The 22,563-nt window shown below is 41.5% G+C and overlaps 1 protein-coding gene across 1 annotated transcript in view; it reads right to left on the bottom strand.

Moving 5' to 3' along the window:
* The window catches only part of SLC1A7 (solute carrier family 1 member 7), a 69,835-nt gene extending 50,916 nt beyond the window's left edge, over positions 1-18,919 (bottom strand). The window contains exons 1-3 of the mRNA XM_048497722.1: positions 18,710-18,919; positions 17,037-17,116; positions 536-751 (exon numbers count right to left, since the gene is read on the bottom strand). Of these exons, the coding sequence (XP_048353679.1) occupies positions 536-751; positions 17,037-17,116; positions 18,710-18,850 (437 nt within the window). The 5' untranslated portion in view covers positions 18,851-18,919. The remainder of the gene's footprint in view (positions 1-535; positions 752-17,036; positions 17,117-18,709) is intronic.
* Between the last annotated feature and the right edge of the window lie 3,644 nt (positions 18,920-22,563).

The raw sequence follows: 22,563 nt of genomic DNA, 5'->3' as shown, positions 1-22,563 counted from the left end.
CCTGGGCTGAGGCAGGTGGCCATGACCCCAAATCCACCCCTCAGGCTGTCAACTGCTCTAATGGTTGCCCCCATGGCAAGAGGGCTGACACTGCCAGGCGAAGCAACGCATAGCTTCTATAGATCACTAAGCACCCACAGCCAGACCAGCCAGGTTATCACGCAAAGGGGAAAGGATGTTGGAGGTCAAGGAAGGCTGACAGGCATGCACGTAGTTAAGCTTAGCTCATATAAGGGGCTAGGAAGGAGGTTCCAGGTCTTCTTTGGGCTGTGAAGGAGAGTCTAGGGAAGGCTTTGGGAAGAGAGGAGGAAGTGGAACAAGGTGCAGTCAACCCCTTTGCGGACCCTGGATTTCAGCTGGAACCACAAAGTCAGACATGGACCCTGGATCACACATGGACCTCCTGGACCACACTTACTATCAGAGGTGCTCACTGATTTCAAAATGTATCTTAAAATACTGTCACTCTTTACAAAGTTACAGAATGGATAAAGCTTTTCCTTTTAACCAAATCAGTAAGAATAAATGTAGTTACCGAATTAAGTCCAGCAGTGCATCTGCAGAGCTCATTATTGGCTTCCCGCTTTCCTCAGTGTTCTCTTTCTGGGCTGCCCCACCAGGATGAATAATGGAGACCATAATGATTCCCACAACAACAGCCACAAAAGTGGTCCAAAGATAGTAAGTGACTGTGATGATGCCTAATCGACTAGAGGTCTTAGCATCCAGAGCTGCTAGCCCAGACATTAAGCTGTTGGAAAGAAAGACAAGATAAAATATAACCTTTGCCACATGCTCGTTGAATAATACTTATCACTAAAGTCCACAAGACAACAAGAGATGGCACAGAGCTATCTTCTCTGTAGAGTTTTGATATTTCTTTCCTACAAAAAGGATAACCAAAGGAAGACTTCTTTTCCAGCAAAGCTGTGTGAAGTGGTTAGAGATTCAAAAATATACATATATTGCATAGATTATAATGGGTGCACATATGTTTCAAACACAGTTGTCCCCTTTAAAATACCCAGGTTTAGGATGCCTGATACTTTTGTCTCATCAGTCTATTCTGAAGTGAAATGATATATTTGGAACAGGCAGACATCCTTCATAATGGATGTGGTTTGCCCATATTGTACTTGCATTGCAGAGAATAAAGATGATCAATCAAAGATCCTAACAATTGCTCCAGCCCTAAAAATATTCCGTCATCAAATGCTACCTTGACACAGCAAATCTACTTACAAGTTAATATACTTGCACATAGGAACAATCTAAATTAAAGATAAGAGTAACAAAACAAAAATCCCCACTATGGCTAGAGAGAAGAATAGCTACACATACATAATTTGTCCACTCCCTATACAGAAAGCAGCAAAGAGTCCTGACATGTACTGCATGCATATGGGCTTCTGAAATTACTTTGCATACTTATTTGTAGCCAGGTATGTATCTTTGGTAAACAAAGATAAAAATAGGTTCTCTGTATTATGTAGGGTTGCAAGCTTCTGGAATTATAAATAAACTCCAGAGAACAGAGATCAGTTCCCCTGAAAAATGACTGCTTTTGAGTATGAACTGTACAACATTCAGTGGCATAGTGCCAAGGGGGCAGGGGAGTACGTGAACATGATGGGGCATGGTGAGGGTGTGGCAGGGGCATTCTGGGCCATTCTGGGGTGTATTCTGGGGTGGGAGAGAGCAGGGGTGTGGCGGGGCGCAGGGAGCATGCGTGCTCTGGGCACATTTCCCCCTCGCTCTGACCCTGACATCATTACATTTCCATCTGAGGGAGGGAGGCTGGTATGAGACTGGGGATTCCCGTGATTGTAGGCCAGGGCAGAGGTAGTGGTGGGAGAAGGCCAGATGAGAAAAGGCGGCTGAGATATAGTAAGACTTGATCACCTTCTGACCTTCATCACATTCAGAAACATTAGGGTGGTAGGCCTAGGAAATTATACACTTCTTTGACACTAGTGTTGTGTAATGCCAGATCCATCAATAATAAGACCAAAACACTGCAAGATTACCTTGTAGCACAGAATGTGGACCTGGCTTGCATGACCAAGACCTGGGTTAGGGAGGGTGAAACAGTCGCCTTAAAAGAACTTGCCCCACCAGTGTATTGTCGAATTGTATTGTATTCATGGCTGGATTCAACTGGTTGTGGTAGGTTTTCCGGGCTGTGTGGCTGTGGTCTGGTGGATCTTGTTCCTAACATTTTGCCTGCATCTGTGGCTGGCATCTTCAGAGGTGTATCAAAGAGGGAAGTCTGTTACCCACTGTGTCCATGTGTGTAACAGACTTCCCTCTGTAATACACCTCTGAAGATGCCCCGCAGCTCATTCTGTATGTGTGCACTGGCCTCAGCCATCTACCAGAGCTTCAAGGGCTGTACAGGGTAGGGCTTTCTTTCGGTCTGTCTTTTTGCCTGTCCACTATGTCTTTCTTTTTGTCTTTCTGTCAGTCTGTCTCTTCCTTCCAACAGTGTGTGTGTGTGTCAGTGTGTGTAATAGCCTGAAAACGGTGGGATGTTCACAGGACTCCAATGCTTTAATAACACACACACACACACAAACCCTCATCTGCCTTCTTTCCTGACTATTTATACCAGAAATAGGATTTTCCAGAGGAAAGAAATAAAATCTTATAAACTGCAGGTGCTCTCAAAATGCTTTCAGCACAGTTTGTTAACAATAATACCATGTTTCCCCGAATATAAGACAGTGTCTTATATTAATTTTTGCTCCCAAAGATGCGCTATGTCTTATTTTCAGGGGATGTCTTATTTTTCTTTTTTCTGTTCGTCAGGCATGCTTCCAAACAAAAACTTTGCTATGTCTTACTTTCCGGGGATGCCTCATATTTCGCACTTCAGCAAAACCTCTACTATGTCTTATTTTTAGGGGATGTCTTATATTTGGGGAAACAGGGTAGGATGTTTCAGACTGTGTGGCTGTGATCTGGTAGTTTTTGCTCCTGACGTTTCACCTGTAAAAAGTACATCTCAGTGTAACATGTCTCTGAAGATGCCAGCCATAGTTATGGGTGAAATGTTGGAAGCAAAAACTATCAGACCATGGCCACACAGCACAGAAGACCCACAACAGCCAGTTGATTCTGGCCATGAAAGCCTCTGACAGTACAATAACAGGGCAAACAAACAGGAATTAATAGGATACCAAAATTTTTTCCAGGACATAGTGACTGCTAGGGTTGCTAACCTCCAGGTGGTGGATTGAATTACAACTGGTTTCCAGCCAACAGATATCAGTTCCCCTTGAGAAAATGCCTGCTTTGGTATATATACTCTGCTGAAGTCCCTCCCTTCCCTAACCCCACACTCATTAGTATCCCCCCACCAAAAAAAAAAATCTCCAGGAATTTCTCAGCTCTGAGGTGGCAACTGCTACTTGATAAAGTCATCTAAATGTGATGCTGGAGTGCAGCTTAACCTTTATTATAGATTTGGTGAAAATATAGTGGTGGGATTTAGCATTTAGGTTCCTGACATGCAGTAAATTAATTAAGAAAATGCACTGCTTTTCTGCTTGCCAATCCCTAATCCCGTAGGTTTTGCTTTCAGTTCAGTATATTTGGGGAGGGTGGAAGTGGGGTGAGGAGACTAAAATAAAATGCTAGATTTTTTAAAAAAACTTCACTGTATTTTGGCCTTGCTCTCTGTCCTAGAAGCCCTTCCCATTTTATCCAAGGTATTGGATGACTAATAGTGGTCAACTTACTGATCATTATTACCTATACTTTCAAATTACAGGAAAACAAAAATTAAATTCCTCCTTAGATAGAGGCAAATCATTGTTTAGCTCAATGTGGTAAATAATTTATGGTTTCCTGGTAAATTAGAAAAAAAGATGACAAAAAGTAGAAGCAAGAGTGTAGAAGCAAACTGATAAAGCAATTAGAATGTTTCTGCAAAGAGGAATTTCTAACAAAGTTATTGTAACCATTCCCAGAAAACTCTAAGGACATAACTTAACCTGCTGACAGTGAGATAAATTGCAACTAAGATTTTGTGTAAAATCCTGTTTCTTACTTTGATTTCAGTGAGGACTCTCACTCATATTGAGCTGCCAAGAACAAAACAAAAATAAGCAGTAAACCTACTAATGCTGCTGCTCTTTGTGATCCACTGCTGCATTTTACATTTTTTATTACATGCCAGCCTAAGGCTTGTTTAGAATCTATGAAGTTATATTGGTTTAGATATTGACCTAATTGCAGTGCAGCATCCCTGAACAAAGTCCTTTTATTTTAGATTAAAGGGCCTTTTATGTTAATGACTTATCAATATGACTTGCATTTCGTTTTTCTGATGCTTCTAACTAGCAGCGCACACATAAAAATGTGCCGGTGTTTCTAAAGCCTGACCACTGGACATAAAATAACAAAACTGGAACAGGAAAAGAGCTGTAATTTCAAACAAGGACAAATATATACTGCTGCTGTGAAACAGTCTATGCAAATACTGCTAAGACACAGAGGTGGATTCTGCACAGCATAAATATAATGTCTTTAGGATGTTATAAAAAGCATTTTGAGGAAGAACTTCACACAGCTCTCTTCCCCAAAACAACTTAAGGCCATTTTATTTCTTTCAACCCAGGTTTTTCAAAAATCACTAAACTAATGATCCCGCCCCCCTCCAACCCGGGTTGAAGACATTTTCTGCCTGCTGAGTGAACACAAAGCAGGCAGGAAATGCTTTATTTCTGTTGTCCAAACCTCTTACTTTCATTTTCATCACTTGCACCTGTCATTTTTGTGTGCTGCAGCAGATTCCCCATGAAGATTCCCCATGGAGGTTTGCTCTGTTTGCAGCTCATCCACATGCAATTTTGCTGTAAAAGTAGATGATTAAAGTTTGTTTTGCCTAGCAATTCTGTGTCATTTTTCCTTTTTTGTTGTAGTTTTGAGAGGGATGTCTGCAAAGCTATGGTGACACAATTAGAGAAGCTGTAGTATGTGCATATTTGTGTCACATTTGTGTCATTTGTGACATTCTCCTCAAAACAAACAAAAAAGGGGGGGAATGTGCATGAGACTGCTATGCAAAACACACTTTATTCACCTACTTTTCACAGCAAAATTGCACATGGATGAGCTGCAAGCAGAGGAAAACCTTCCATTGAAAACCTTCACCAAATGGTGGAGGCAGGAGCATCTGTGCAGTAGTATACAAAATGGTGGCCAAAATAGTGAAACTGAGAAGAGCTGTGTGCAGCAGGCGGGAGGAAAAATCTGTTTTGGCTGGCAATGCAAAATGCTGAAGATCTTTTTATAATGTCCTAAAGCTATTATATTTATGCTGTGCGGAATCCACCATCAAATAATTTGACAGATGTTCTCTGCATTGATTGCTAGTGTAGCTAGTGTAGCTACCATGCCTGTCTTTCCATGGAAGCTTGTAATTAGCAGACTGTAATACTTCTCTCTATCTATACTAATCACTAGCTGATCAGTGAATCTCATGTTTCTGTTAACTCCACAAGAGCAGGGCAGCCTAGTTTTTTTCCTAGTCACTTAAAAACCCTATTGCAGGATATGAACATGGTAGAACCTAATGTGATTCTGCAAATCTAATAATATAGAAGTAATGAACTGTTCCTTTATCTGCCAACAAGTGTATTTTTATTATATGGATCTGGATGAAAGCTCACAAAAACATGTCACACTTTACACATAGTTCTGCCTAGCAAGCTATTGTACTTCTAGTCCCAGGGAAGATATTGCTGTTATGGAAAGGGAACACAAAACCTTAACTGCTTCCTGTTGAAGTCATTGGGCATCCAACCACATGCCTTTGGTTGGATTTGGTCCATTATTTGTAAAGAAAGGTAAAATGGGGCAAAATGGAGATTGAGTGGTGTGTCAGAAATTGATACTATGATACCTGCTACACCTTTCCATTATCTGTAGCAGTTCAGTTACAGTTGATGCCAAATTACGAACTGGAGTATGGCCTACTGTTAGCATCCAAGGTAACAAATCCTGGAGGGGTCTAATAATGAGATTGCCCTGTCTTTGGAGTATGTTCATTAATAAGATCATCATCTGTAATAAGATTACCCAGCCACTAGATAATGTTGTGAGTAGGCTGGTGTTGCGTTGAGAAAGTTGACAAAAGTAATTAATTGTGGAGAAACAGTTCATTAGGGGTACCTGCTGATGGGGTAGAAAGTCTAGCTGGGACTACATGCTGCTAATCTCATTCCAAATACTACAAATAATAAGAGTGAATCTGAGAACAACTCACTATACTTTGGGAACAGGAAAGAACACAAGAAAACCGAAGACAAGATACATACCATATAAATGTCTTACACTGGAGAAAGGAGGCTTATAATAACTAACAAGGGAGGAATGTATTGTGTTATAAAAATCAAAGGTTGCTTATTCACTTCAAGCATTTATGGACACACAGCCAAACTCACAAATGCACTAGATTTTAACAAAGACCTGCTGCTCTGATCGTTGGTTAGTAAAAGTTGGTTAGTAATTCTAACAAACAGGTAATATAGAGACAAAGAAGAATGTACTTGTGCTCCATTGAGTAAGCAGACAAGTTAGCTAGTAGATTTACAGTGCAATTCCATGAAGAATTATTCCAGTTAGGCTTGCCAGATCTCCCTTAGTCACTGTTGGCGGATGGAGAGGTAAGGTTGCCAGATCCAGGTTGTGAAACTTTTAGAGATTTGGGGATGGAGCCTGAGGAGGACGGGGACCACAGTGGGATACAATACCATAGAGTCCACCCTCCACAGAATCTATTTTCTTCAGGGGAACTAATTTCTGTCATCTGGAGATTAGCTGTTATGCCGGGGGATATCTAAGTCCCACCTGGAGGCTGACATCCCTAATTCCAGTCTAAGGCCATTGTCTACAATTGACTTAGAATTGAGTGACTCTGGAGAGGATTGCAATGTGAGGTTTGGATACACCAGAGGTTCACTGTCCACTAGGATCAGCATGGGAGGGGGGTGTAATTTGCGGAAGGAAGGGGGAAGGCAAGAAAATTGTGTTCTACAGAAATACTCTAGTGGGTCCAAAGCCTTAGTCAGCTGCCAGGTGATAATCTGAACTGAAACCATTTTCTAGAACTTATGAATGAAGGCAGTGTTGCTACATTTGTACTGTTATCACTTTTCTGAATAATATTGGCCAATAGATTCCCAAATCGGCTAAGCTATGCAACTTGGATTCAAGTCATTTCGGTTCCTTCTAAGTCCAATTATGTTTTCTGCCTAACATTCTGTTTCAGTAACAGTGTGTCTTTCTGAATGGTGTAAGCCTCAAATGCCACAACCCTGGAAAAGAAAAACCCATTCATCTCATGTCTCTCTAACTTGGTCTCTTCCTCCCCCATCAGAAGCCATCTGGATATTGCTTTGAAATAGATGGATTATGGATAAAGTTGTCAAAGGAGATTAGTGTGATTAGAAAGGCATTAATCCTGTCAAGAAGTAATGGTCAAGTATTAACCAGCAGCAATTGCTACAAGACCAATGTTTGTTTTCATTCATTCAGTCATGTCCTCATTTCATAACTGTTTGATACAGAAAGCTACTCCCAAACAAGACTGCCCACTGAGGTTCCCCTCTGCCAACAACACTAGAAATGATTAGATGTAACATGATAGTTGTTCGGCACAACAGAAATACTAGTTTGGGCCTATGAATTTTATCAGCCATGCTGCTCTTTAGCTTTTATGGCAAAGTCGATTTTCTAACGTTTCCCAGAAAATAAGATAAAACCCAAAAGATGTATTTTATTTCTGTGTATCATACACTATTGTCAGAGCTACTTCACAAAACACAATGTAGCTATAAAACTAACTTGTGTACTTGAAGTATGTTTCTGATTCCATGTATCCTACTGGGAAATGCATTGGAGAGGCAGGGTTACCTGAGATTCTCTGCCCTGCAGTTCTTTCCACTTAACTTTCTCATGTGGAGAACCATTGCTAAATTCTATTTATTTAGGAGAAAGAGAACAAAGGGCCATTTTGCACATTGCTTTATAAGACACATTCCTCCCGCCTCTGAAGCCTGCATGAGGCTATTTATAGATAGTTTTTGATGAACAATGCATAAAACCTTCCTCTTGTTAATAAAATGGCACTAATCAAATATGTCACCTTGATAATAACTGGGTACTTGATATCAGCTTTTAATACTGGTAAAACAAAACAAGTTGTTCTTTGCAGATAGTTCCATGAAAGAAGCAACTCAATCTCATGACTAACACAAGCGAAACCCATTTCTATTCATGTTCTTGCTCTGTAATTTTCCAATGTACAGATAATTGGAAACCTATCCAAAATTGTTGAAGCAGAAAAAAAACCCAGCAAGAGATGAACTGATAGTTTTCCAAATTAAACAAGACTTTATAATATAGGAATGGGGATTCCCAATAGGGGATCTGAGCAGAAAGACAGAGGATTATAAAAAATCCAGCAGCATTATGAAGAGGAATCCGTTGTAAAAGAGATTGTTCTGTACTTAGCTATATAGAATTTGAATCAGCCAATAAAAGGCCAGATGCAGCTGTCTTCACGTTACTGTCCAAACTTGGAGTCTTCTGTGGAAACATGTATTTGTTCATTTTTTTAAAAAATGAAACTTATATGAATTAAAAATATGGAATTAAGAAGTACAATTTTTCAAAATCAGAAAACCGATAGTGAGATGGTCTAACGGTACACTGTATTATCCTTAAACCCTTCTTGGGTATACCACAAGGACTTTCAGTTAGATGTGTCTTCTAAGTTCTCCACTCAGAACTCAGTATACAAAATTCCAGCTTGCACTGGGACCATGGAAATGTGACAAAGGATGTCAAACCCATCCAACCTGAAACAGTCCATTGGTGAAACAGTCCATTGGCTACACACAGGTTTCACCAGTAGGATAAACAGTAATACGCTGGAGCTGTTTTAGCTCAGGAAACTTTCTACACTTTCTTTCTGTATTAGCAAAAAAGTCAATAAGAGGAGCAATGCATATGTGGAGGGGAACAGCATGAACACTGCAGGAACTCTGGAATATATGGGATAACAATTTATACTTCTGCCAAAATATACTTCAATTGCCTCTGCCCTGAATCAATTTCATGGGTGAATTTCTAGTTAACTATCTCTAGAATGCATATAATAAAACAGAAGCTTAATAAGTTATGATTTATTTCTGGGTTTGATTTAGCTCTAGCACAATCTTATCGAAAATTCCAAATTATTCAGCAGCAAATGCATTAGAGCAGTAGGAACAGATGGCCTACAGGTTGGCATAATAACCTGACCTCAGGCAAAAATAATCAGAGGCTAGAGGAAGCTGGGGCTTAAGACAGTGAATGGAACCTATCATTTTAAAATGGTGTGGTAATGGGTGATATTTTTTTTACCTCTATAGTAGCAGAAGGGTCTAGAGATTTTTTTAAAAAATTAATAATTGGGGATTCAGAAGAGCTAGTGATTAAAACAATGCTACAGTGGCATGTCAATTACCAATTTAAAAAAACTTAGAAAAAGCCCTCAGATGATACCTGGGGAAGGGATGGTGGCCACCGGGAAGCTGCGGCAAGGAAAGTGTGGAGTAAATATTAATGTACAAGTCACATTTGATTTCAAAAGAGGAGCTTTATGAAAGTGAGGCGACAAGTTAAGAAGGAAGCAGAAAGGGAAACTCAAGAGCCAGATCCCTGTAAGCTATTTAAAACCACACCACCTGAAACCCACACAGAATGCATCCCCCAGGTTAGGATAAGTACTACCAAATCTAAAAATATAACTGCATGGTTAATAACCCAAGTCAAGGAAGTCACAAGAGGCAAAAAGGTGTTTTGGGGTTTTTTAGTGAAAGGTTTGCCCAGTTAAGTGAACCGACGGGCGTGTAAGGTCTGGCAAAACAAAAATTACACAAGCAAAAACAACCGAACTACTGAGCAGTGGCCTCCTGTAAGCATCAGGATCAGAATCCTTTAATGACATATCTATATACATCTATATATATAAAAAGCTAACAGTGTTTTTGTTGATGATAGTATAACTCAGTAACTGCTTGGCCAATTCCTCTGAAAATTCCCAGCCACTATAGTCAGCCAGGTGAGAGTGTTTGTAGATGTTCACATACCTGAAATTTCACACCTGGCCCAGGTAAAAAGCTTTTTCCTGGCACTCCCTGGTGAAGGACATGCAGCTGCCTATGTGTAACTGTCACTCTTAGAATGTTCGTGCTGCTTAGAATGTTCACTCAGATGGCCAGATATGAGCAGTGAAAACAATACATAGGCAGTAACTCGAGTGGAAGTGAAACACACACACACACACATACACACAAGGGAGAGGGAAGGGAGAGAGAGGGAGGGAGGGAGGGGTGGCATGCAAGGGAAGAGAGGGAGGGAGAGGAAAGGGACGGAGGGGGAGGCATGCAAGGGAAGAGAAGTGAGTAGAGAGAGAGGGGGGGAGACAGTGAGGGCAAAATATTGCAAGGGAGAGGGAGGCAAGGGGCCAGCATCTTGATGTGACCCGCCCACCCCAAAAGCCAGGGAGAGAAAAGAGGGGAAGGCGCGGAGGGGGAAGGGTGGCATACAAGGGAAGAGAAAGTGAGGGAGGAGGGAGGAGAGAGAGAGAGGCTGACATGCAAGGGACGGGAGGGAGGGGCCAGGCACCCTAGATTCCCTGAATACTGCGGTTACAGTTAAGAAAACCAGGCACGCATTACTCAGGAGTAAGCTCGGTACAGCAACCGTGACATACTTTGAATGGCTGCATCGCGCCCCTCCCCGGTAAAGGATCATGACCAGCCAGCCTAGATGTGTGGGAGGGATGCCTTTCCATTCCCCCCCCCCCCAAGGAATGAGGGCACACACATCAATGACATCTACCTTCGACAGTATCAGGGAGCTCTGCGCTGTTTGCATGAGCACGCAGTACTGCCGGGCTTTAAGCCTCTGCAATTGATTTGCTGCTACTGGTCCTTTCCCATTTCACCACAAGCCACGGCAACAGCATTGGCGAGGCCCCTCTGCTAGTAGCATATATATAAATCTATCAAAGCGCATTTTTCTGCTTTGACAGGTGTAATCTCCCAAACTACTGGACCGATTGCTTGGAAATTTTCACTGCTTGCATTAAACTTTTACGCATGCGACCAGGTTTCCATTTTTTACCTGTTTCCACACCTCCTGTTGTGGCGCGATGCCAGTTATTGTGTACATGCCACACCTGTGACAGTTGGAACCACAGTTCTGTTCCGCAACAGCACCATCTGCTGGCCGTCAAAGCAACACCCTCTGATACAAGGGAAACAACCATGCCTTCCTTGAAAACCACTGCCATCTGGAGTGAAAAAGATGGAGCCCACCATCTGGACATGGCCCACCCACCCTAGCGGAGGAAGGGGAACGTTAGGGAGGGACGGGGTGGGGTGCCATGCAGGGGAACTTGCCCCTCCCCTCCCTTGCCCTCCCTTGCAAGCATTGTGCAATGACACATGTTCAAACCGTTCACTTCCCCTTTTCTTTCTTTTCCACTTCACCAGACTGAGGCACAGCAACGCGTGGCCAGGCCCGCTAGTCTTGAAATAAAAAGGAATCACTTCTGATTACCTTACATTTAAAAGACTGGCTCATTTTGTAGTTATAATTTTATAACAATGCCACAATTCAGAGAGCAGTTGACTGGACAGTTGGTCTACATATTATCGGTCATTTGTTATTTCTGAAGTATTCCCAGTGGGATCTCTCTGTCAGGATAGCCAGATAAGGTGCCACCATTACAGTGATCTCCTCATTCTTGTTGGTTAGGAGAAATTGTATAAATGACTTGTCTGTATTATGCTTCATTTTAGCAATTAGGGGGCCAAGAATGTGAGCATGAGTTTCTTTATGTAAACAGCAGTGCAAAATGATATGTGGTACTGTGTAAAGTAGCATATCACAAGGGCAAATCCAATCAGATAATGGAAAATGATGTAATCTTCCAGTCATCACTATGAAGGAAAGGAGTTCAGTCTGGCTAAGGAGAATGTTCTGCAGTATAACAAGGTGGTTAATGTAGAAAGATATTTTGCACACTTGCCATATTGCACTGGTATGTCAACAGCTCCTGATGAACAAACCCTTGCTAGACCAGGTGATCAGGAGCAACAGCCGCAGAAGGCCATTGCTTTCACATCCTGCATGTGAGCTCCCAAAGGCACCTGGTGGGCCACTGCGAGTAGCAGAGGGCTGGACTAGATGGACTCTGGTCTGATCCAGCTGGCTTGTTCTTATGTTCTTATGATATGCGGGGCTACAAGATTCAAGATAAACCATAAGCATTTCTTCACATATATCCAGAGATGGAATCTGACTAAAAGGACAGTTGGGCCTTTGAATAACCAAGAAAAAATGCTCCAGGAAGGTGTAGAGATGGCAGAAAAGCTAAATGAATTGCTTGCATCTATGTTCACTGAGGAAAGTTCACTTTGTACCACAGGTACCAAGACCGGAGCAAGAATTTTCAAGAATTGAGTTTGACGAACTGAGTCAACAATGCTGAGGATGTAGCATACCTTGCTTTCAGTAAGGCCTTTGACAAGGTGCCCCATGATATTCTTGTAAGTAAGCTAGTAAAATCCGGGCTAGACAAAGTTACTGTTAGATGAATTTATAATTGGTTGACTGACCAAACCCAAAGGGTGCTCATGGCTCATCTTCATCCTGGAGAGAAGTGACTAGTGGCTCCCGGGTGGAGAAAGGTCTTTCCCATCCCCATCCCCTTCTGCCTAGTCCTTTTCACAGGAGATACTGGGGGTGGAACCTGGGACCTTCTGTGTGCCAACCAGAGGCTCTACCACTGAGCCACAGCCCTTCCCCTCGTGGGCTGGGGCTGGCGTGCCACAGGGTCCTGTTCTGGGCCCAGTGCTATTCAAGATTTTTTATCAACGGATGATGGAATAGAGGGCATGCTAATCAAATCTGCAGATGACACCAAATTAGTAGGGGTAGCTGATACCCCAGAGGACAGGGTCAGAATTCAAAATTATCTGGACAGATTAGAGAGCTGGGCCAAACTAACAAAATGAATTTCAACAGAGATAAATGTAAGATACTAAACTTAGGCAGAAAACATGAAATGCACAGACATAGGATGGATGACACCAAGTCTGATAACAGTACATGTGTAAGGGATCTAGGAGTTTTAGTAGACCACAAATTGAACATGAGTCAGCAGTGTGAAGCAGCAGCCAAGAACGCCAATGCAATTCTGGACTGCATCTACAGGAGTATAGTGTCTAGATAAGGAATGTAATAGTACCACTCTATTCTGCATTGGTCAGACCTCACCTGGAATATTGTGTCCATTTCTGGATACCACAATTCAAGAAGGATATTGAGGAGCTGGAACGGGTCCAGAGGAGAGTGAGTTCCCCCTCGCTCTGCCTTTGATTACAGCCCTATAAATAATAAGACTGCAATGCTGCAAAATGATTTTGCAGTGCAAGATGTGGACCAAGTATGCATGACCAAGACCTAAGTGAGAGAAGACAAAATCTTGAAAAAGCTCACTCCCCTGAGTTTCACCTTGAGAAGGCTCACTCCTCCAGGATCTCAGTCCTTCACTGGTCTTGGAAAAAGGGGCTTCAGAGAGTGGCGTATTATACTTTTGTATTATACTAAATTTCCCAGGTCTGGGTTGGGAAATACTTGGAGATTTTGGAGGAGGAGCCTGGGGAGGACTGGGCTTGGGGAGAGGAGGGACCTAAACAGGACCTCAACCACAGAAACCATCCTCCAAAGCAGACATTTCATCCAGGGGAACTAATCATAATCTCAAGGGGTCATCTGAAAGTTGACAACTCCACCCTCCTCAAGCTCCCCTGCTCTCACAAATCTCCAGATATTTTCTAAGTTGGAACCCTACATGACTGATCGGCCCAAGACTGCCCCCCACACCTGAATAGCCCCAAAGGATTAGACCCAGAGGCCTACCGACATAATGACATGGGGATAGCAAAGGCTCATAATTTGCATACTTAGCAAAGGCTCATGAGTATGTGGTTGAAATATGCTCACCATAACTTGAAAAGATAGTTGAGAGGCTGGACTAGGCCTGCTAAAGGGCCAGATTTTCATTGAACAGGGGTACCATGTTTCCTGACCTAGTAGGTGGAAGTGTGGCCCTATAATGGGTGTGGCCCTGTCCCACCCCGGTCTCTTAAAAGCATGTTGCTGGAGGCTTTCTCTCTGGTCTCTTGGTAGACCAGGATCTGGGCTCAGCTTCACTCCTGAGTGGGGGAGAGCCACTGGGAGACCTAGTCTCCAGGCGCAATTTGCCTTCCATATGCCTCTGATTAGACCCCTCTGGACCTGCATGGGTAGATAACTATAGTTCTTGCTTCATTCTTGCACTCCTCTTTGGTCTCTTGCTCCCCTCTCTTTGAGTAGAAAACTTGCATGAGATTTGGGAGATTCTTGCATGAGATTCGGCAGCAGCAGCAGCAGCAGGCCATGTGAGCTCCCAAAGGCACCTGGTGGGCCACTGCGAGTAGCAGAGAGCTGGACTAGATGGACTCTGGTCTGATCCAGCAGGCTTGTTCTTATGTTCTTATGGAATACTGAAAACTTTTTAATGGGATTTCTACTGAACAAGTGGGAACCTGCAAAGACTTGCAGAGGCCAACACATATTCTCCTCCCTCCACTATTTCCTGTTTCCCTTTCCGGAAATCTCCACAGCTTCTTCCCTTTCTGGGGTCCTTTTATAAGCCTTTTGCTTTTATAAGCTTGGGGGTGGGGCCATGCCCCCAATGGGCAGGGCCATGCCCCCAGCTTATCAAAGCAAAGGCCCCAGCATGGAGCCTTCCAGTTGCTTCTGTCCTCCCCAGAGGGGAGGGCAGAAGGGACTGCCAGCTGCTGGCTTGGAACTGGCACACGGAAGTGGGGGTGGGGTTTGGGGGGAGAGCTGGCAGCCAGGAGGGGGCAAGGCTTGAGGAGGTCCTCTGGTTTCCTTGGCCCCGCCCATTTTGATGACGACATGGGCAGGGCTGAGGGCACCAGAAGACAACAAGGCAGCAGGACTTCTTGCTTCCTTGCCGTCTTCCTGGTCATGTGGGGGCCCGATTTTGTACCCCCCACATGACCAGATCAGTTGCACCCAGGGACAGAGGGTACCCCCTGTCCCTAGGCAAATACGTGACTGCTATTGCTGTGCAATTACTAGCTTGTTCTAACCTCCAGGTGGTGGCTGGCAATCTCCTGGGATTACAATTTATCTCTGGGTGATAGTGATCAGTTCACCTGGAGGAAATGGCTGCTTTGGAAGATGGACTCTATGGAGTTATACCCCACTGAAGTCCCTTTCTTCCCAGAACCTCACCTTCTTCACATGCCACCAAATCTCCAGGTATTTCCTAACCCAGAGCTGCAAACACTTGTTTCCATCCTTTAAAGCAGTGGATTTTTTGTTTATTTTTTGCTCTTTCATCTTACTTAACTCAGTCAACCTCACTATTTTGATTATCCATCCCACTAGGCTTTGATGCACAGGCCAACTGCATTTTCCCAGCATTGTGCTGTCAGTAGTTTAGAAGCAGCAATAAGATCAAGAACTGTTCCTCTTTAAACCAGTTTCAGCCAATATTTCCTCCAAAATCTTTTAACCAGAGGAAAATGCCGCATTTGACTGAAGTATTTAGTAATTCCACATTTCCAATCTTCTTTTGGGAAAAAAAAGATTAAGCACCAACTTCCCTTACACCAGACATTCTATCTCAAATATTATTTTATATTTTAAAAGGATATTTTTTGTGTCATAACTTAGAATTACTAACATCTTTTATGAATGCCAAAAAAAGAAGAAGTTTAAAACATGTCACAAACCAGTCTAACAGGAATGGCTTTGGCCCAAGAGGACTGGAGCTAAATAATGTTAATGATCCTTAATGACCGAGATGTTTCATTAAGTGGGCAGAAGATAATTATTGGGAGAGGACAGGTGTGTGTCCTGCATGCAAAGAAAGAAAAGTTTGAATTGGGAAAAGCAGTAGATTCAGAAGCAGACATGTTATTTCTTGCTATGCTAATTTGCTAATTTATGTTACAAAATATTATTCATGTGATCCGAGTGATTTGTAAGAAGATTTTAGCAATTACATACGATATAACAAACCTGTAATTTATAAATGTAACAACTGAAATACAAAATATGATTTTGTTCAGGTTTAGAGATTACAGGTTGGGTAAAGAAAATAACATTGAATACTTTCATTAATTATGAAGTAAATGACTGTATATGCCTCTTGGTCTATTGTTTTTATGCAGCCTTATGTATTTTTGATAGTTTTCTATAAAGCTATAAATGAATGCCCTACACTGTAAAGCAATTTTGTCAAGTAACATTATATAAACATAAAACCAGTGACACGTACTGTTATTATATATGTAGCAACAGATGGAGTGTGGTAACGTGGTTGCCTTTGCAACCGCACAGCAGTCATTACATAACTTATTTGCCTATTCTTATTCTTTCCCAAACAAGAGATTATTTATACTGACAAACCCCATTTTCTGTACAACAGTAGGCTTTAACTACGTGCACAGCTTGGCGCAAACCACAGCATATTGAAAGTATAGCAATAAAGCATTAATGGGATAACTACATGTTACAAAAAATTCATTTTTTAGCCTCTATACCATTTCTCTTTGGAAAAATCACTTGATAGAGAGTGAAGCAGTGCCTCTATATCTGCTTTTTACCCATTCCAGATCTCTACTCATGCAGTTTCACATGTGTTTACATGTAATCTGATTCAACTCTCTTCTTCAGTTACAATTTTTACAACTTTTTACTGGCAAAACGAAATGGGAAGCCAGTAATCTTTTCAGGCAAAAATCAATTGAGAAAGCATACATACGCATCATTTGAGAATCTACTATGGCATTAGCCTGTGGCATACAAACTATGCAGATACTCATTTGAAGAAAATAAGCTACATATCAGTGTAGTCAGCAACCAGTTATGAGCAGTTTCCATTCACTTACCTTGAAACAACCAGTGGTAGAATAAGCATTTTCAACATTCTCATAAGTAATTCCCCAGGAAACTGGAAATAACTAATTTCCTATGAAAACAAAGAAGTATGTTAAATCTTCTTTAAGATATAGTAAAAAAGTTTGATTTCTTTAGTATTAGTTTTTGTCTCACTGTATGTGATATAGATAGTGGAAGGTGATAATCTATAAAAAATGAACAGGATGAAAGGAGGCTGTGGTAATAACAGGCTTGTCTTACATATACTGTGCAATTCTAACCATGTGTGCATAAGTAAATCTCAGTGAGTTCAACGCCTAGTAAGTAAATGTGTTCAGGACTGCAACCTAGTAGTGCCATCCTAAGCAGAGCTACACCATTCTTCAATGAATTTGGAAGAGTTAATTCTACTTAGGATGCCACTGTTAGATACTTTGAACTTCAACTTGTTGCTGAATGCTATCAGATGATTACTATGGAATTAACATGGGAAATACTCTTAATATAAGAATTTGGCCTTAGATGAAGTTAAGGGGGAAAAAGGCATTAAGGCTTCAGTCAATTAGAGGCATTTTTAAAGTTATTAAACATTTACTCATATTATATAAAACATTTGCTCATATTTCTCTCAATATCTCAAGTATCCCTGAAGGATAGCTTCTGTTCATCAAAATATATTCTTCTGACAAAACCCAAAACAAGTTTTTTCTCTTTCTTAGAGCACACAAACACTGCACATCCTTTTTCTATTTGTACTGTATGAATGACACCATTTAAAATAAAACTGGGTTCTCAGCTAACAATAACACATATTTTATAGCCAGATCCTGTGTGTGTGTTTTAAAAAGAATGCTTGTTCAGCAAAAATATTCAGGAAGCTATTTCACTGTGTTTTGTCCAATATTAGCAGCCCTTCTGATTGGGGATAATAGAACACTATTAGATGGATTTATTAGAAAGATACAATAATCAGAACTTTCTGATTTGTAAAGTAATGAAATTCTGTGACATGATTGAAACCGAATGACGTGTGAAAACCATGTCAGTTTCACTGGAGTACTTTCAAAAGAGTCTTATTGAAATCAATGGGACTGCTCCAGAATAAATGGTTTTAGAGGCATATATAAGAAAAGACATGCTGGATCAAACCAAGGCCCAACCAATCCAGCAGTCTGTCCATACAGGTGCCAACCACATGCCTCTAGAAAGCCACAAACGGGTGCAGCAACATTCTCCTGCCTGTGCTCAACAGCACCAAATATAATAAGAATGTTCCTCTGGAACTGGAGTAGTTATAGATTATTACTACTATCCATTTTGACTAGTAGCCATGGATAGCCTATCCCCCATAACTTTCTGAACACTCTACACTTGATATCACTAAGACAACAATGTTTATGTTTAATTCATAACATTCACAAAAGAACCAGTTAAAATTTTTAACTCAAACACCTTATCTGTTGCATTTTGTTCCATTGCAGAATTCAAAATTTTATACATGTAGATCGTGTTTTGAGATATCCAAGACATTTCTATATAACATCTGTAAAGTTCACACAACAGAGTCTTTCATGCAAAAAAAAATAATCATAGTTCTAGAACCAGGCAGACTTCATTAAGTATGCCCTCTACCCAGTGACAACATCTCTTTTGTTACAGACTTTTTTTCCTGTTTGTCACTGACCTGTGGGGAGAGACGCCTAGTCCTGAGGAAGAATCCAAGAAGACATCCCACTATGACAGATAACACCGAAAGAATGAGCAAGCCATTTCTTTTACAGACATCTTTCACCCGAGCCAACATTGCATCCAAAGCCACCGCCATGCTGTCCTCAGTGCTCTCTGCAAGAAATCCAGCATCCCATGGAGCCAGGAACCTCACCACCCTCCCTTGTTAGACTAGGCAGCTCTGGCTTGGTATAGATTAGATCAAAGCGTTTCTAGTGCTGCTTAGCTGACCTCCAAGGTCATCTCTTCTGCCAATAGCCACCAAGCATGCAGCTGGCATTATTTCCAAATTAATACCAATAATCCTATTAGTGACTACATCAATAAGAACCTGGAAGACGATTAGGGACTCTGGGAAATTAGAACAGAGTAGAATAGTATTTTTGAAACAAGTGTGCTTTCCGAGCGAAGCAGCACTCTGAATGAAAAACAAATGAATTCATCACGATGCATTTATCAGCCTGTGCAGCATGGAGACCTTAATGGCAGAAGCTATCAAAGGAATAAAAAAGCTACCTGTAAATTGTTTGTATGGAAGGCCTATATCAGTAAGAGTGGGCCGACCAGCACAACAGGGGGGGATAGGTGAAAGGCTAAACAGGCTTACTTTCCATTATTACTACTGAGATGAAAAGAGAATGGACAGACATGCATGGAAAATGCCTTAAAACATATGATAAACCCAGGAGAAAATACACTGAAATGCTACTAATGATACTTGGCATTTGTTAATTGTTTGGGGATTTGCTGGAAGGGTAAAGGGAGGGGAAATTTTACTTTGAGAGGATTATCAGACTTGAGGACAGTTCTCTTTTCCTCAGTTTTCCTCCAGCATTCCACACAGTGATGATTCTATTTAGGGAGCCTATCTTCTTTTTACAGCACAATTATTGTTATTATTACAAATAATAATACAAATACAAACTGCTTTCCTATACCAGGTGTTACAGCAGAAAATAAAACAGGAATGGGGTCTGTGGCTCATCTAGAGCCCACTGGCCCAGGTTCAGTCCCCCTCGTCTTCAGTTAAAAGAAGCATGTAGTAAATGATATGACCTCAGCCCAAGACCCTGGAAAACTAGAATGTCAGTACTGACCTAGACAGACCACTGATCTGATTTGGTATAAAGTGTTCGTGCTGGTGAGACATGTCATTTGTGTAATAGGTCACAGCTTAAAATGAAAAATCCCTAATGCTGTGAAAGAGAGAATAATGCAATTGGAAGTTGTGCAAAACATTATGAAATACCACCCATTATCAATTTGGTTGTACATGTTTCATGAAGGTTTGAAAAAGTTAGAATGAACATGAGAGTGGAGACTGTTCTATGCATAATGAGAATTGTAGAAAAAAAAAGGCATTGATGTAGGTACAGAAGATAGACACAAATAAATAAGGTCTATCCCCATCCATACCACAAAGGCTTGTGCTGTTGTCAGGAGCTTCTCAGTTCAGTCTCATGGTTTCCTATCTGAAAGTAAGCCCCAGTGAATCAAATGGGACTAACTCCCACTAAGACTGAAGCCTTATTGTACAGAGCACAATTCTTTTCTACCTAGAAGTAAGACCCATTAAACTCAGTAGAATCTAAACCCATGTAAATAAAATCAGGCAACAATACTAAGCAAATATACAGTTTGAGCCTATGAAGAGTTAGGAGCATCTAAGCCAGAGGTGGGATCCAACCAGTTCTCACCACTTCTCTAGAAGTGGTTACTAATTTTTTCCCGAGAAGGGGTTACTAAAGCAACCTCCCTGCCTAATAGGGACTGGAGGTGCATGTGTGCGGTGGCCCCACTGTTTGAATCCCACCACCATCGGAACCTGTTATTAAAATTTTTGGATCCCACCACTGATCTAAGCACATGGATATTGGTCATTTAAGCACAGGATAGGACAACAGCAGGTTATAAACAAACCGTTTTCAGCTGAATTTATTTGAAAATGAATTTATTCAGGATCAGAGTATAAAATTGTAAAACTCTTTCCATCTCAGGCTTCAATATAATTAACTTCAGAGTTAATGGTCTACAAGAAGATGTTACCCGCTGCTAGGGCAACACTCATTGAGTTTATTTTGATGATTCAGACTGGCAGCAACAAATCAGCGAGGGCAGTAATGAAATTGAAGCCACAAAGACCAAATTGAAAAAAAAATAAAGCTTTAATGCAGTCGAACAGAGTTTTATTCAGTATAGAGTAAAGTCAGCAGCAGCTCGGGGGTACACTGGCACACAGGCTCAATGCACACTGACCACTGAAGTCGTTACGGACGACGCAATGAAGAGACGAGACGCAGCGATATCAGGAAACCGGTGGAGAGAGGCCAGCGGCAGGTCTGGCTGATCTGACCAATCTGCCGAGCTGGGGTCCCTGGCACCTTTATTAAGGGTTTGGGGAAGGCGGGAGAGTGGGAGAAAGTTGCGCAATTCATGACTCAGCGGAGGGCTGCGAACATGCAGGGAGAAACGTTCCTGTCTGGGTCGAATCCACATTCAGGTATCTTGTGACCTGAATGTCTGGGATCTCGTGATGTGCGTACGTGTGAGCCCAGGAGGGGACAGATGGTGCAGGCATTCCTGTGCACTTTCTGAGGCTCTACTGGGTTCGCTAATGCACCCCTACAGACCACCAGGCAAGGCACGCCAAACCTGGCAGGGCGCCCAGAACACAGAAAAATACAAACTTCTTATAACAATTTCAGAGGTTACATCATAGGTGGAATTATACAATAACAATACAGGACCACTAAGGGCCATCAAGGGCCATTAAGCGTCTTCTTCCGAGAAGTCCAGGTCTTATCTTTGGTGAGGAAACACCTCCGAATAGTTGTTCCTGTGATAGCGTAGATGTTTGCCTGCTGCTTCTTATGTATATTCACCTTGACGTTCCACCCTGTATCTGGCTGTTAATAGATTTTTACAGCATTTAGTGAGGCTACGTTATTAGGTTATTCTTTAGTGATTTTTCCCAAACTAGGAGGAAATTACTTAACATAAATTCTGTCATCAGCTGTGGGCTTTTCCTGGATGTGTGTGACAATTTCTTGGGGCTATGTCAAAAATGCAAAAGGGGTTTGCCTGATTCATTAACTGTCTGCATCCTGTTTCTCTGGGTCCACCTTTAGCATAACCTAATTTTTTTTGTTTCAGCAAGCTTGTGACTTAGACAATGGTTTCAGGGAGTGATGCATTTTACAGCAGGAAGGAAAACTTTACAGAAAATCAAAATAAAACCTAAATTCTACTAACATTGTATCTCTATCAAAACTATATTAAAAACAAAATAATTATTATCTGTTCCTCTGGCTACAAAGATAGTAGGAAATAATCATGATATTACAAAGTGGTCCCCATATTAATGTTGATAAGAAGGGAATTGATTTCATAACATGCAGAAAGGAATAAATATATACAGATATGCCTCCAGAACACATGATCATGGGGGCCTTGAAATAATCCAATCTGGATGGCTTTATTATAAAAACAAAGTATATTACTCATGCTGTTACTTGCAAGTCTGCAGACCTGCAAACCCTGCTTTCTCAGGCCAGTTATCTCCTCTGTTGTACTGCCACTCTGTACTGTACTGTACTCTGTTGTACTCTCCTCTGTTGTACTTACCAGTTATAAGTGCCATTAATTTCCAAAGGGATTTACAGTATTTATAGATGAACGTCTTACAGCAATCTTGAACATCATTTTCCTATTTTACAGATGTAGGAGCAAGGCTGAAACAGTCCAAGCCATTAGTGTGTCCCTGGCAGAAGAAGGCACCTGAACTTGATGCTACAACTTCTGAGATTTCTT

Source organism: Sphaerodactylus townsendi, linkage group LG05 (genome assembly GCF_021028975.2).
Source record: "Sphaerodactylus townsendi isolate TG3544 linkage group LG05, MPM_Stown_v2.3, whole genome shotgun sequence".
NCBI lineage: Eukaryota > Metazoa > Chordata > Lepidosauria > Squamata > Sphaerodactylidae > Sphaerodactylus > Sphaerodactylus townsendi.
Note: the sequence above shows the minus strand (reverse complement) of the source record. Positions and strands in the feature narration are given on the sequence as shown.